This window comes from Manacus candei, unplaced genomic scaffold (genome assembly GCF_025592945.1).
Source record: "Manacus candei isolate 608988 ecotype Guabito, Panama unplaced genomic scaffold, ASM2559294v1 h1tg000023l, whole genome shotgun sequence".
NCBI classification, from domain to species: Eukaryota; Metazoa; Chordata; class Aves; order Passeriformes; family Pipridae; genus Manacus; species Manacus candei.
In genome coordinates, this window is record NW_026138071.1 from 22,914,981 (window position 1) to 22,931,055 (window position 16,075).

At 34.3% G+C, this 16,075-nt stretch overlaps 1 protein-coding gene across 3 annotated transcripts in view; it reads right to left on the reverse strand.

The window, feature by feature from the left end:
• The window catches only part of GLS (glutaminase), a 66,184-nt gene that overhangs the window by 32,571 nt on the left and 17,538 nt on the right, over positions 1-16,075 (reverse strand). For all 3 annotated transcript variants that reach the window (XM_051787779.1, XM_051787776.1, XM_051787778.1), the window contains exons 4-7: positions 13,576-13,705; positions 12,777-12,856; positions 11,002-11,165; positions 6,202-6,260 (exon numbers count right to left, since the gene is read on the reverse strand). In XM_051787779.1, coding sequence (XP_051643739.1) covers positions 6,202-6,260; positions 11,002-11,165; positions 12,777-12,856; positions 13,576-13,705 — 433 coding nt within the window. The remainder of the gene's footprint in view (positions 1-6,201; positions 6,261-11,001; positions 11,166-12,776; positions 12,857-13,575; positions 13,706-16,075) is intronic.

Genomic DNA, 16,075 nt, shown 5'->3' on the forward strand with positions numbered 1-16,075 from the left:
TATGTGCCAGTGGTTGCCTTATGCTAAGAGGCTAATAACCTTATTCTTAAAAGGCAATAATCTCTAGCTAATTTGAAATAAGATTAAAAAAAAAATCATGATACATTTCATCAAAATGTTCCTGTATAATATACCAGAACACAAGTCTTAAAAATTTAACTCCAAATCTGTTCAATGAAAAATAATTAAAAGAAGAAATTACCAACTTCATTGAACTGTTGCAGTTGTCAAAATATTCCATAGATCCTAATGCTGTAAAATATGTAACAACATTTAAACCACAAAAACCTTTTCAACCTTTCAAATGCACAATGAACATCTTTTTCTGGGAAAGTGGGTCAGCATTAGTTATGGGATGCTGCATTGATAATTGTATGGTTAGACATGTATAATAAATTGAAACAAGTTCTTTTGTTAAAAAAAAAGGAAGAGGGAGAAAGGGATCATGCTTTCTGAAAAAATATAAATGCATAATACTTCACTTTTTTGTTTTGCCCAGTTGAAAAAAATTCCCCTCAACAAAAACCTAGCTTTACCAGCAGCACACAAAATTGGTGGGCAAAAAGACTCAATGCAAACTTTTTCCACATGAACTCTTTATAAAAAAGGTTCCTTTTAAAGTTTACAACTAAAGTCACAGTTTGGGAAGAAAATCTTCAGTATATTAACTCAGGCAATGCGTTCTTAGTCCTTGATGATCCACACACTTGTATAGGTATTTTATATCAAACCAAAAGCATTGTTACTGAAATTAGACTGCTCAAACACCTGAACTATTTGCCAAAGCAATCACATGATCACGACCTCAGTAGATTTACTACAACGTGTAACTGAAATAGAAAACTCTGATCCATACACACCATGACTAAAACCCCAACATATTAGTTTCCCTCTTTCAGCAGCCTCCTAAAAAGCTGAAGAGACAGTGGCAACACACATTCTATAATTAACATTCAAGTGCAAATATAAAATCCTAACATTCAGAATACTGAGCAGCTTTTCCAGGATAATTTAAACAAACATGAGAGACAAGAAAACTTCTGTCCTTCCCACAAGTGCTTCTTATTTTTTTGCTTGACTCTATAAACCTCTGAGGTTGGGGGCACTGTGACAATATTTCTTAAAAAGCATTTTTTAAGTTCAGATGCAATTCACCTGTCCAAAACATCAATGAAAACATTCCATGCACTAACTCCACAAACACTCTGTACATTTACTGGAACATATGTCCATATACACACTTACTTATACATGCTCGTGTGTATATACATATGAAAAAACATTCCTAAATGAATACAAAATTAAATTTAGAATGTTAAGATTGAAGCAGTTTGATAGTCAGAAAATTCAAACTTGCAGAAGACAGCTCAGTACAATTTTGTAAACACTTCAAATACCAATGGACACTATGGCTGGCGATCATAAATTTGAATTTTTTCACTGTGTCAGGTTTTAGTGATCTTCCCTTTTTTTTTCCCTAAAAATCCCCAAGCTACTTGCACTGTATTATTTGTATTTTTACTAGGAAAATATAAACAGTTGCAAAGGTTGCATGTCTACGTAGAAAAGAGACCCACAGATACTTATCAGAGTTTGCAATAACAAAATTAGGCAATATTTATTAGAAAAGTAGTTAACATTAGCCACTTTTCATTGATCAATATTCAGTGTTTACATGATTAGGCCACATAAGCTCTTACTATGTGTCTCTTTTAAGTAATTTTTCAATTTTGAATCTAAGCAAAATTAATAGAAACATCTTGATCATGAGAAGTTTATAATCTTCTAATAACACAAAATTACTTAAAAATTAATTTCTGGAATCTTTAAAGCCAAATTTATAATCTAACACTATACTGTGATGAAAACATCTAGAAACAGAAAATCATAATACTATGTCGGAGTGCAAGAAAACTGTTTTATATTTGTGCACTTTTCATTCAATTATCAATGTCTTTATTTCAGTTTTCTGTACTTAAACGCACTTTCTAAATTTCATTTGTCAATGTGGTTCTGTCCTGTGAGAACCGGTGCCTTGACTGTTTAGTGCACCATTTTCAGCTCTGAAATACTTGAGAGTACACTGTCACAGACAGCATTTGACCCACTAAGACCAATACTATTACCATTTCAAATACATATAAAAATTATTTTTGTGTCCTTCACTTATGGGCGCATGTGACCACTGAATACATGTAATTCACAGTGTCTATCGCATAGTCTAAGTCAAATAACACCCAGTACACTTGAGTTACAATAAAAAGCAAGTACAGAATAACGTGGATGTATGTTCTATCCAAAATAAGTTACTCCAAGAAAATTAATAACCCAGGAAGAGACGACACATCACCAAAATAAAGACAAGTATCTGGCAGAGAAGATCACAACGCCAACACATGTTTTAAAAGTGGTATGTACATACATTCACACATCAGCCTATCAGGAAGGATAACTGGAGTGGTAGCACAGAGCAATTAAGCTAAATCAGTACTATTTATTGTAACTATAATAAACCCAATAAACCATGCCTTTTCCCACCCCTCAAGTATTAGACTAACTGCACAGATTTCCTAATAACTGAATCCTGACAGCAAACAGATGCTCAGCACAGCTAGGCAGGTTTTTTCCACCACTCCTTGACTCATTTATTTTATGACTTATCAGGATATGCAGAAAGTTCTTAAAGTGCATTGCATACGCCTCTATGTTTTATACAAAAACAAAGCTCCCACTGAATTAAGGGTTTTTTTAGGGTCAGCAACACCGGTATTTTCATTTTCTCATACACCAAATTTTTGCAAGGACTATGAATATCGCTGTCCTACCCCCAACACGTCTAAATGCTTCCCACCTTAATTCAAGACCACAGAATACTTCCCTTCACAGAGCATTCAAATGTCTACAACTGTCTGTGTAGGGTCCTACGTGTGGCTGTCAGCACTTGAGGATTTACAGACGCTTTATGGGCCTGAATCTTTGCTGTTAGATTAGGAAAACTTTTATCTACAGATGGAATGTTAAAACATACAATAAAAATGACTTATGATTAATCCCTTGTCCTCTGGAGATTCCTTCCACAGCCATCTGCCTTCTTCCACATATTTCACTCTGAACCCTTCCTCTTCCTCTCACCCACACTTCTAATGTGCCAGTCAGTAAAGGTAATGTGGAAGTGGCAATCACTGACACAACCACTGGACACAACCACACCATGCCTGGGATTGACAAGCTTTGAGAACTGAGTCTAAGATTTAAGAAAAAATAACAGATCAAAGCAGTAAAATCTATCCATGTTACAGGCAATAAAGGATTTTCCCAGTCAATGTGATGTGCAAAAAGCTGCAATGAATCTGTACTAAATTTGTACAGGAGCTGATTCATCTTGTTTTGAGCACCTGTATTTCCTTGGAGACGTGGAAGAATTTACCATTTTATCAAATATCACTCTTCCACAAACTCCTGTAATTGCTATTACAGTTTTCTTCTGATAACAATTGTAACTATGTCATTTATATAATTAGTAATAAAGGCAAATGGCTGTACAACTATCAACAAGGGAAAAAGGTCCTTAGGGGGTTTTTAAATTTCATTTTACTAAAAGTGACCCACAGGATGTCCTTTTGCTAATGCATTTTTATTGTAGATCCATGCTTTAAACTGCTAGAACAGTTTGTGGAGTATAATGCAAGTATAAGAACAGGGCCATGAGTTACATCATATCCCCAAACATTTAAGCTGGCAGAAACATGATACAGTCATGCCTAAGTAACTCAAACAAATGTACAATTTAACATGCACATACCCTTAAATTATTTATTATTATGAATAGCAAGGACTAAATGTAACCTCACAATTTAGGTCCATACTCTGTTCCAAGGTGCATATAGCAAACTCTTATGGCAGTCAGAACTGGGTATGTGATGCTAAGAGCCCTTTTTTCCCCTAAAATGTTAACATATTACATGTTAACATATTCTGACAGAGAGATTACTCCAAGCATCACCTCTTATCCATAAATAATCATAATCTGTGTCAGTCTCTTAGGACAGTTGTGTGCAAGATCACATTATATCCACAGCTCCTAAATTCAGTAAAACACTGTACTGTCAGTACAATGTAAATTTTGAAAGACTTCTAAGATCAATTTCTCAGAAAGAGATAAAATAATGACTCTCAAAGGAGATAAAACCATTCTTAACTATCAAATAACAGCAACAATCTCTCCATAGCTATCAACATGCTAACATTAGATGAACCTGTCATACACAGTGAATTCAATCATGTTTCATCTCTTAATTTTCTTGGACTCTAAGAGCCATACACAGTCTTCAAGACATATAAGTAGCACCTTAAATAAAGAGAATGAACATAGAGGAATTGAGGGCAAAACACGAGTTAATGAAGCCACCTTTTTCAGAAAAACATTTGGTATTAGATCAAATATAAAGGTGAGTTACTTAAATCACCAGTTAGTAGGAATACTGTTAACTTGTAGATTATAAAGAAGTTACTTCACAAAAAATACAACTATTAAGTAATTTTGTACCTGTGACCCTCCACATAATTTTCTTCAGAATATGTTTAGCTTGGTTAGTTATTCAAATGATAAATGGTATCTTAGTGAAAGCAGTACATAAAATAATCTGCATTTTAATCACACTAAAAACAAATAATGGACTGTGATAAGTAAGATATGCGTCCACTAGACGTGCAGCTACTACATGCAAAAATGTTAGTGCAATGCAACACTCTTAATAAAACATTACAGAAAAAAAAGATTTAAAAAAATACAGCAAAACCAATCCCCCAACCTTCTAACAAATATCACAATGGCATGCAATAAACAAATCCATGTTATATATTCAGGAGTACACCATTTATCAAAAACTACGTGCCTTCCACAAGAGGCACATGCTTGTGTTTTGCCTTATGATCAGTAGGGCATGTTGTAGTTGGACTAACATTTTGACACTTCAGACAAATGTGTTAAGTCATATTTTAAAATTCACTGTTATCCAAGTGAATTTCAATGCTCAGTCAACCTTCAAAAAATATTAAATGTGAATAAATTTACCTGTCATACTTAAGGCCATTTTCTTTCTCCTACAGTTATTAAAGATAAATGTCTTTAAGCAGGAGTTCTTACACCTTCTTTAAATATAAAATAACAGAAAATCATGATCTAAGTAATTTTAAAACCAACAATTTGGAAATAGGAGGTAGGAAATACACTGTAACTAATGGGCTTTGAAATGTAATAAGAAAAAGGTTGTAAACAAGATTTTTCAACCTCTGAAGTAACAGTATTAAGTTTATTACTTAAAAGCTCCAGGGAATTCACATGTTCCCCAAAACTCTATGCAGGTACCCATAGAAAAAGAAATATTTTTTGTACCTGTGGCTACCAAAAAAGGCAGAAAATATAAGTAAAGTATCAGGTAAACATTAGCATTATATGAAGTTTATACCATTAACAATTTCAAGGCATAAATACAGCTATTCTATGGAAAAAATAAAATGCAGCATTCCAAAAGTCTCAAGATCATGGACTGAAGATGGTAAGTCATTATTCAGCCATGATTTACTCAGCAAAATATGAGTAACTGTTTCCAAACACTCTTATTTTAAGAAAGTACATTTACATTGCAACAGCAACCATATAACATAGAAGGTAAACATAATTTAGTTGCACAGTATGTTAACAGCACACAAATTCAATATTAAGACTGACATTCAGATACAGCGACACTGCTCCTGTACAGCATCTTCCATTTCTTCTGCACAGCAAGAAATACTCTCGTAACTTTATGTTATATGAGAGCATTAGACATTCCCAAAGATATTTCTGAGTGCTATAAAATATATTCCTGAGGAATATACTTCCACAGCATTCAACAAGAATGAGCCAATACTCTCAAGAGACTATTACAAGTTGTGCAGCTAAAGAAGAAAACCAAAACATTACCACTAAGGAAGAAGAGACTCTTTCAGCTGCACTGTTACATTTTGAAAACTACTTAGTCTAACACTGCACTTGTTTGGGCTACTATTTCCAAAATACCAGAGCTTGTCTCCCTGCCAATGAGTAAACTTCCATCAGACACTGCAGACAAAAATTGCAAACAGTTCATAATCTGTACAAGATACTTTCTCTACATTCTGTTAAAATACTCCAAGAGAAACTAAAAATTAACTTTTTACCTTGATTAAAGATGTGATCACAATTGCTCCAGCATTCACCATAGGGTTATGAGGCCTGTCTGTGAAGTAAAGTTTTCAATCATAAATATATTCGAAGACATGTTTGTCAAACAAAACCAGTCAAGTGTTTAAGTGAAAAATTATTCTACATTCACGTATGACTTAAAGCTATTATTACAGAACAGTTTTATATAATCCTAAATTTTTTAAAAAATCCTGTAATCCAACACTACACACAATTTTTTGTAATTCTGAGCAAAGTATTTTACAGCTGAGAGCACACTAAGCCTTATGCGACTTCACCAACCAGTAAGTTATTCCGTCTGGTATAATTTCTTTTCTTGAGAATTATGAACCCTTTCCAGTGTCCTAAGGATAAAACAAGTGGAACAACCCCTACAAGACTTTCAAATTTTTCTCCCAAGTTACCAAATCTCAGTGATTTTAACAGTGTTCAAACAGGTCCTTTAAAAAACAAACAAAATACATTTCTCAAATTTCCTTATTGCTGTACATGATTGCTTTTAAGAATCAGGGGGTTCTGCTGGCAGCTTCTGAAATGTAAATAACAATTTACTCATCCTCACTAGGACTTCACTTACTTCATGGCTGACTTGCATATACCTGCTATATTTAAGTTTTCCTTTTTATCACTGACCTCCATATCAACAGTATCTTGGCATTCCCAAGTCATTCTTGGTTGCACATGTGAATGAATCACCTTCTTTTTCATCTTTTTCAAAAAAAACATTCCTTATCAACTGTCTTACTTTTCCCAAATATAACATCTACCTCCTACAGTCACCTTTTCCTTTTTTAACTAACATTTCTGCTGTGCCTTTTATCTAGAATATTGACTTTTGAGCGTTCTGGTGTCTGAAAACCTCAACCAATTCTCAATACATTAATATCATGAGAGGTGATTGATGCCCCAGCCTGTCATTGTCTAAGAGACACCTGGACAATGGCCTTAATAGGGAATTGCTGTAGGTCCCTTCCAACTGCAATATTCTATTTTACAGTGAAGAACATCTCCACAGACTTAAGATATATTGGCCTTCTCTAAGGACTAGGATGCCTAAATAAAATCTTACATTTTGAAAGATTCCTGCTAATTTCAAAGAAGATATGTCTTCCACTCCCATCAATAACACTTCCATTCTTTAAGGTAATTTTTCATCTCTTGAGGATACATAGGTTCTGACACTACATTAATTGTTAAGGAAAGTCATACATTGGTCTACTTCTAAAGCAGCAGCAACTACTGATGTACCTCACAGTGGGTGCCATCAGCAAGAGGATTCCACATTGTACAGCAACAAACCATGAAGACTGATACTGTAGTTGCAAGCTTGCCAAAGAGGTAAACAAATTCATCCCTTAACCTTTAGAAAGAGGTAATCCGACTCTGCAAAGCTAACTGACACACTTTACTAAAACTAATCACACACACAAACTCTCTTATCAAATAACAAAGGCAATGATCTGCTCAGACTGAAAAAAAGACATCTTTTACACAGCTTCTCTGCAAGTTACTTATACTGCTCTATCATCTCATTATACTTCAGAGTAAATTCATGTCTCCATCCTTAATGAAAAGCACAAGTCATAATAACTCTTCATCTTTAACTGGGATGGCCTAATTAAGTCAAGCCCTGATTCAACATGTCTCTTGCATAAATAATCCACCTAACAGCCTCTGAATAGTAAATATATTCTTCACCAATAAGGTGTTGTTTTTCCTGTAGGAAGGAGATACTTGTATAGAACAGACTTTTACACAGAGAACTCCAGTATCTTTAACAGACAGAAAAAAATATAATTTATTTAAGTTACCTAAGAAACTTCTCCACTAAACATCACTATTAAATGGAGAAAAATATGTATTTATTTAATAGTCAAAACTGCCTGACAATTAGCACAACTGCTCTGGCAACCTGCCAGGCAATTATGGTATATGCAAACTAGACCTTTTCTCTAATAAGCTCAAATTACAACACTTCTCCTCTGCCAGTTCTTCTGACCTTTTTGGTCCATCATTGGCCTTAGGCCTTTTTTGTACAACTAGACTGCAGTCTTTGAGCACAGCAAGCAGAGGTTGCCACACTTACACCATATGGCATTTTAATACACAGAACAGTTCATCATGGAAGCTCTTGAAATGACATGAAAATGTGTTTCTCCAATAAAAAACTTAGAGAACACATTCCATTTTTGGTGAAGAAAACCCTTTAGCAAAATAAACAATTTCCATGCAATCCCTCATTTAATGAGAATACAACATTTATTACTGGACTAAGTTCCATAAATAATAATATTACTGGACTAATTCTGCAAATAATTATCACCAAGACAAGGTTTTATGTATGGATAAGGGATATTAACTGTTCATATATACACAGGTATTGTCAAGTTGCATTATGAACTTAACAGGCATGAAAAAAATCTGTAAACTGCTCAGTGACTATAGACAGGAAAATTATTCCTAATAATGCCTGTTTCAGACATATTTTACTATGTAAAATTTCTGATCTACTTCAGTCAACTAGAATAATCTTTTTTAAATTAACAAAAATTACTTCACTCCTCCAGAAATCTGAATTGCTGGAGGGGCCATATATTCCCTTTGATAAAACAAGTTTTAAAACTGAATATTCACAAGGCTGCAGAAGTTTCCAAATTTCCATTGCACAGCACGGATCATACTCAAAATATAATAATAGTTTTTTGTTATAGGTTGGCATTTTTAGCTGTAATGTAAAATTGTCTTATAATATTCTCCATTCTTTCTAAGTTAACTCTTGATACTAGTAAACAACGAAAAGGAAGAACATCCTGCTTTAGGAATCTTCAGTGTAGTAAATATAAAAATAATAGCTTCAGAGGCATGTCTAACCAGTCTTCAAATACCTGTGTCCCTTGATTACAAACATGAAATTCAACTATATCTGAATAATTAGAAAACAAATAGATTAAATATCTATACTTTTTTTTTTCAATTTTCAAATCCCGTCTTCAAAGTCTTTATGCATGTTCAAACTGACAAATACTCTGCATATCCAAACTTCATACATCACTTTAAATCTGCAAGAAAAGTGTAATCCCTTCTTCCCTCCTCATCCGTCAATTGCAGAAACTCAGCCTCCCTTTTCCCTGTAACTGAAATATTCCTATTTATTAGACTTCTACCTTCCATTTCAGTCTTTCACTTAAGGACAGGGTAAGAGGCCATTCAGGTCAGTTCTAACACTTTTTGCTTGTGTCTACCAGCCACAGAGAAACATACTTAAAAATCCAATTTTCTATCATGTGAATTAATCTTCTCTATTAATTTCATATTCATTGGTCAAACTTTCAATAATCCAAATTCTCTGACCTATAACAATCTTACAAACACTCTTAAAGAATAACAGTAATGTAAAACACCACAGCCCACCAATTCATCTTTTCTCTTAAGTTCAATTTCAAAAGTAGAACTAAAAAGAAGAAAATATTTATTATACTTTCTGTCATTTTATTAAAAAGAGAAAAAAAACAGAATATCTATATCAGTCCAAAGGACTAAATGGGCAATTTTCAGCACCATCAAAACTTTTTTTTTATAGTAAACCTTTTGTAGCATATGAAAGACAAGTCTTCTTCACACTGTTACAACAGTGTATTTGGAAAAACAAGAAAAGCAAAAAAAAGGCAGCAAAGCTTTGACAAAATACTTAATTTCCTCCTGGCAATATATTCACATGTTGGCATTTCACCACCATTTACTAGCACAATAAAAATGAAGAAATAAATTGTCAAGATATATTTTAAGTATGTAGAGATGGGTTTAATCCACAAATAAATAAATTTTATATAAAAATTATTTGCATATATGTGTAAATATATTCAATATAATAGTGTATCATTAATACAGTAATAATATAGATATTTAAGTCAGAATTCAATACAGTCCTAGACAAAAATATCATCCAAGCCCTATGCTGTTAATTAAATATTAATTGCAATACCATGGCAACAGAAACATTGTCTGTTCTCTTACTGAGACAGATCTGCTAGAAGAAACATTTGTGTTTCAGAGATAACATCCAGTATTTCCTCTAAGGCTACATGAGTCATCCTTCTCAGATTTTTGCCATAATGTTTTCTTTTAAAATAACATATCCATACTTGAGAATTAAGACAATATTAATAATAAATAATCTAGATAAAGCACTGTAGGAGAAATTCTTGCTAAAACACTCCTGGCCACAGGGGAAAAAAATAAAATAAAAACATTGTTTTGACTCAGTAGCCAAATTCCATTTAGAATAATCTGTGGGAAGATGTGTTTAATTTTGCCTTCTGGAAACCAGTCAGCGCTGGCCTTTGGCACCAGCACCTGCTTCTCAGAAGGCCAAGAAGAGAAGTGATGTACATGTTTCTTAAAATCATTTTAACATCTTTGCTTCTTTCATCACCATTTTACAGAAGGTATGATTAAGGAACACATGCTACCAACTTAACCAAATAAATACAGATTTCAAATACCTGCATTATCAAAATCCTTTGGGTTTTCCTACAACTCAACAGCTAGTGAAGAGAACAGAAGCAATAAAGTATCTTTAACTAGAATTTTAAATGAGGCAAAAGGACTGACAAAGACTAAGTCTACCTTGCTGGTGGCAAAATATTTTGAGACACTGTCTAGTAATAAGATTTAAGAGGATACAGTAAAATGAAGAGACTGAAAAAACTGCGTAGCTTGTTTTATAATTTTCTAAAATTCAGTATTTGCATTATTATGTGTTATATATCTCTTACCATCTTCGTTCAGGAACAATTTGTTGAATCTTAGTCCACTAGGCTCTTTCCCAACATATCTGTGCACATACTCTGTGCCAAGATCATTAACAGCAATAGCATATTTCAAAGGCTTTACGCAGGACTGAAGACAAAATGGAACTTTGGTATCACCAACAGAATGCCTGGGAAAAAAACACAGATAAAGAAGTTTGAAATTTCCCGTTTGTCAGCTGTGGCAGTAGAGTATTATATGCTACATCTACTCTCAACATACAAGGACTATTAACAAAAACACCCCAAAACCCCAAATCATGTTATTATTAAGTACCATTTTAAAGAACATAACAAAGAGATTTAAAGATTTTAACAACTGACTCTATAAGCCAAGTATAACAAAGTCAGTTGCTAATGATTATTGCAGATGTAATTAAAAAAATAAGCAAATTCAGAAACAGGTCTGTACCAGGGCAAAAAATCACCTCACACCTCTAGTGCCACACTTACCCTATGCAATTGCAAACTAAATACTCAACAGGGTACAGCTGACCTGAATATAGCCACTATACATATTTATGTCTATTAAACAAAGACGAGATACAATTTGGTTTGGGAATTTGGGGACAATAATTAAATAGTTGTATTTACATCCCCTTTGATAATGGCATAGGTATTTTATAACAACTACTAAATGCTATCTTTGGGAAAGTTTACTTTCAGCATCTGTCAGACTGCACCAAAGCATGACTCATACAAGCAGCATATGCCACATCTAGAGCAAAAGGCTTCAAGCAATCACTTGTCTAACGGCAAAATCAGAAGTTTATTCGATTCTTTTCTTTGCAGAAAATGCAAGAAGGCTTCAGAGAACGTACATTATAAAAGCAAACATTATGCAACATTAAACATAACAAAAATAAACATTATAAAAACTTTCACTGGTACATGATATAACATCCAAAACAAAGCAAAATGCCAATTTAAAATATTCAAAAGGATGAACATTTTTATTTTTAAAGTTGTTTTACTACGAATAGATTATAATTCAGACACTTAAACAGGGAGATGAAAAAAATACTTCAGCTCACTTGTACAGCTCCTCCCCTAGAGATTACAGAGCATATGGCTAATTAGAAACAAACATACAGATCATAACAGATCACATTAAAATGATGCTCTCTCAGGAATGCCCCATTCACAAACTCAACACCTAAAAATTACGGTTCTCAGAACATGCAGTGCAGTACCACCACACAACCTGCAGCCCAGCAGGGACACCTGATGAGCTGATGAGCATCTGATTGTCTAGTCACAAAGGCAGACACAGAGCTCACATTACTTCTCAGCTAGATAGTGTGAGATACTCACATCTAGGCTCCTAACTGTCTCTGCTACACTGAATTACTAATAAAGAAAACAATAAAAGTAAGATTACTGACTATATCTAAGACTGACACACACTCTTTACAGGAGAAAGCTTAATAAACCTGAAAAGCAAAATCATATTTAGTTCTGTCCAGTTTCCACATCTTTTTCTTTTTAAGAGCGTGAATCTGCATTTTTTTGGTGACACATACAGATTATATAATAATGCTACAGTAAAAACATTAAAATGCAGAGAAGGAACTAACTCTTAAGAACATCACAACCTGCACAGAAAGTAATACAGCTTGATGCACAAGTACTATCAGACAAAGCTTTGATTTCCAAATTAATACATATTAATACTACAGAAGTGTTGTCTCTGTCCTGTCCTTCAAATATTCCAGCAACAAAATCTAGACATTACAATATACCTCTGTCCATCGACGGTGCAAAGGGACACACCCCACAAATCAGGGCTGAACTTGGCCAGTTGGGGAATATAATCAGCAACCTATCACAGTGTGAAATAAAGACAGAGATGTAATTACAACATCCAAAATATTTAACTATATGTTAATTAAAATAAACGTCAATGGAAAGGATAACTCAGTTGTGCCTTGTGTATCCCACTAATAATCACCTGGTATATCTAAAACTTCATTACAAATTATTATATTCACAAGATCATTATCAAATAAAACATTTTTTCAAAGTAAAAATTTCAGCACAAAAATTCTAAAAGGTATTTGTGTTCTGTATTACAGCATGTTCAGGATTTTCAAATCATATAAAATTTTTGCTTTTAACAGTCTTGGATTTTTCAACTAATTTACTGAAAATAAGCACTAGAATATTTTATTTACAAACAAAGGTACCATGTTGACAATTACTTCTGTCACACAATCCAGCCAGTTGTGTAGAGTTGCATAATCCTTCTACAAAGTATAGTCTCACAAATTATACAGCAGTTGTAGAGTTCATGTAGAATAAGGAACAATACTATTCTCATATTCTAAAGGTAAAACTCTACAAGACTGGTAGAGGTTGTGAGCTGTATTTGTGACCCAGTTTACAAGTTGTAGACATAACTGAACTTCCAAAACTTTTATCAAGTAATCAGTTTAACATTTTTCTAAAAATGTTAAGAAAAATCTGTCTTACTTAAAAAAATAATGTATTTGGTTAATATCAAGGAATCTATAGAAGTTTGAAGCTGAATTTATAAGTTACCTTTCCTCCAGATTGTTTTTTAGCACTTTCATATAGCTCATCAATATGGGAAGTAAACGACATAAAATCCGGAATGACAAACTTCCTCCTGAAAGCTTGAGTAAGCAACACAATATTACTTTGTACACACCTGCAAAAAGTTAAAAAAGTTTATTAATATTTTGACAATGTACTGTCAAAAGCCTACTTAGGTAGCAATTACATGTTATTTAAATAAGAACCTTCAGTCCCTTGAAGTTACATGCCTACAAGAACACGTCCTTATTAGAAAGACTTTTCAAATTTGCTGCTTTAAGTTGTATATTTTTTAAATTATTTACAATAATTTCATTGCATTCACTTTTATTCCTTTCTAATTAAATCTTTTGAAGTTTCAACTGTGAGGCTGTACTGCCAGGTACAGCCTATCTATCTGCCTTCAAGCAGCATCTCAGCTTGCAAAAGGGATCTAAGCCACCCATTTCTTAGGATCGAGCCATGTGAGGGTTATCTAACTCAGCCCTTGTCCAAAGAAGTGCTAATTTCAGAGTTAGATTGAACCTGTGAGGTTCAGGGTTGGTTTCTTAACTTCATTGTTTCACCATGAACTGAGTGAAAACAGTGCCAAGAAACGAAACTGGAATGTGATTCCACTTTAATAAGAACAAAACCCTGTGCAGAGAGTCGATAACATCTCCTAAACTAAGCAAAAGTTAACAGTGAGCAGTTCTGCAAGTATCTGGCTTCCAACTACCAGCAGTTAAGGAATCTTCGCTGCCTTTTGCCTTTTAACCCAGAAGACAGTTACACTACGTGCGTCCACACCCTCTGAACATGAGCCCATCTGGGACATCTAAAAAAACGATAAAGTAAAAGGGAAAGGACTTATCTAGGACAAACAGAAGGCAAGGATGAAAACACAAGCTGAGACATGCTGAAAGTGGTGTGTCCTTGGGTGAGGGGGGGTGAGCAGGAGCAGGGGTGGGAATTGGGAGCCATTATCAGTCAGTTGAAATATGACCTGATAAAGGATATCAACAGCCCTATCCCAGTGCAAAGAAGAGAAAGGGAGGTTTAACACCAAATAAACAGTTAACACCTTCATACCACGCCTTCTGGCAGTGTTGACGAAAGCAGAAACATACTATTAGTGCACCAAAACAAGAAGTTAAGAACATCTAGGCACATGCTACAAAGGAAAACATATCCTTCCAATGAGGACTTACTCAAAAAAGTAAAAAATCAGGGAAAAATTTTTAAGGGAAATACTTTCACTCGGAACAGATATCCCAATAATACTATTATTGAAAGTTATCATCAGTTCAAAATGAATGTGCATAAACACCAGTGAAGAGACAGAATTACCCTCCCTTTGAATCCCCCCTCTTTTTTTAAATCCTTAGTTTTAACTCCTTTGTACTTAGACGACTTTATCCCAAATTCAACTGACAGCCATTTCAAATGCTGGTAGGCACTACTCTCCAAAACCAAACAGAAATGTTAGAGAAGTTTCTGTTGTACATACTGTCACCTTAGAAACTGCTGTCTGTAATATGCTGCTTTGTTAGTTTATGTTAAAATTGCAACTGAGTTAGTTTTGTTGCAATCTGCGAAAAATCCTGTTTGTTTTTGCTCCCAGTAACCTTTAATTACAGTCACCTACTCCAGGTGCAAAATCCCTTTTCAAAAGTAATTAATAACGCTGATGGCAGCTAAGTGTGCAGAAGGAGTAACAACATAATATGCACTACATTTAAACTTCAGATGCACTTCTACATTGTCTGTACCATCTGGACAACATTATGCACTCTTATAAGAAAGAAAAAAAGTAGTATCTGAGGTACACCTAAACCTATTAGAACAACTCAATACAAAGTGTGGAAAACAACAAGGTAGTATGCACTGACATACAGTCCTCTGAGATTGTATTATGCTTCTGAAACAGGAAGGGCATTTACACACTTACAACTTACAGCAAGTCTATGATGCTCACTGCAGTAGTTCAATCATTTTAACCTACAGATTGAAACTCACTGCAGAAATGGCTATGCTGGTTAAGGACATTACCTATTTTAACCAGTTGTTCCTGGACTCTGTCCACGTATTTATCCTGCTACTCCTTAACCCAGGCAAATTACATGAATTACAGACTAAATTAAATACAGGGGCCCGAGTAATCTAGAGGGGTATTCAGAGCAATTACTGCATGGACAAAATAAACAGAGGTCTTAGTACACTCCCTTTAACGGGGCATAATATTTTCAGGCAACAGAGGACATGAGCCACGACAGCCTCTCAAATTCTGCAACTGCCATCTCCTCCCCACCAGAGTGTCCAACTGCTTTATGTTCCAGGTAACCCTTTGAAGATGACTGGCCTCAGAAAAAGTGGAGCAGCAGGAAAAGATCACAGGGAGGAATTCAAGTAAATGAATATACTGATAAATAGAAATCTTTCCACAGTCAAATTTTATTAACAGCTTGGCTCTTATCTCCCACATGGCTTTAGAGGTGTTCTAGAT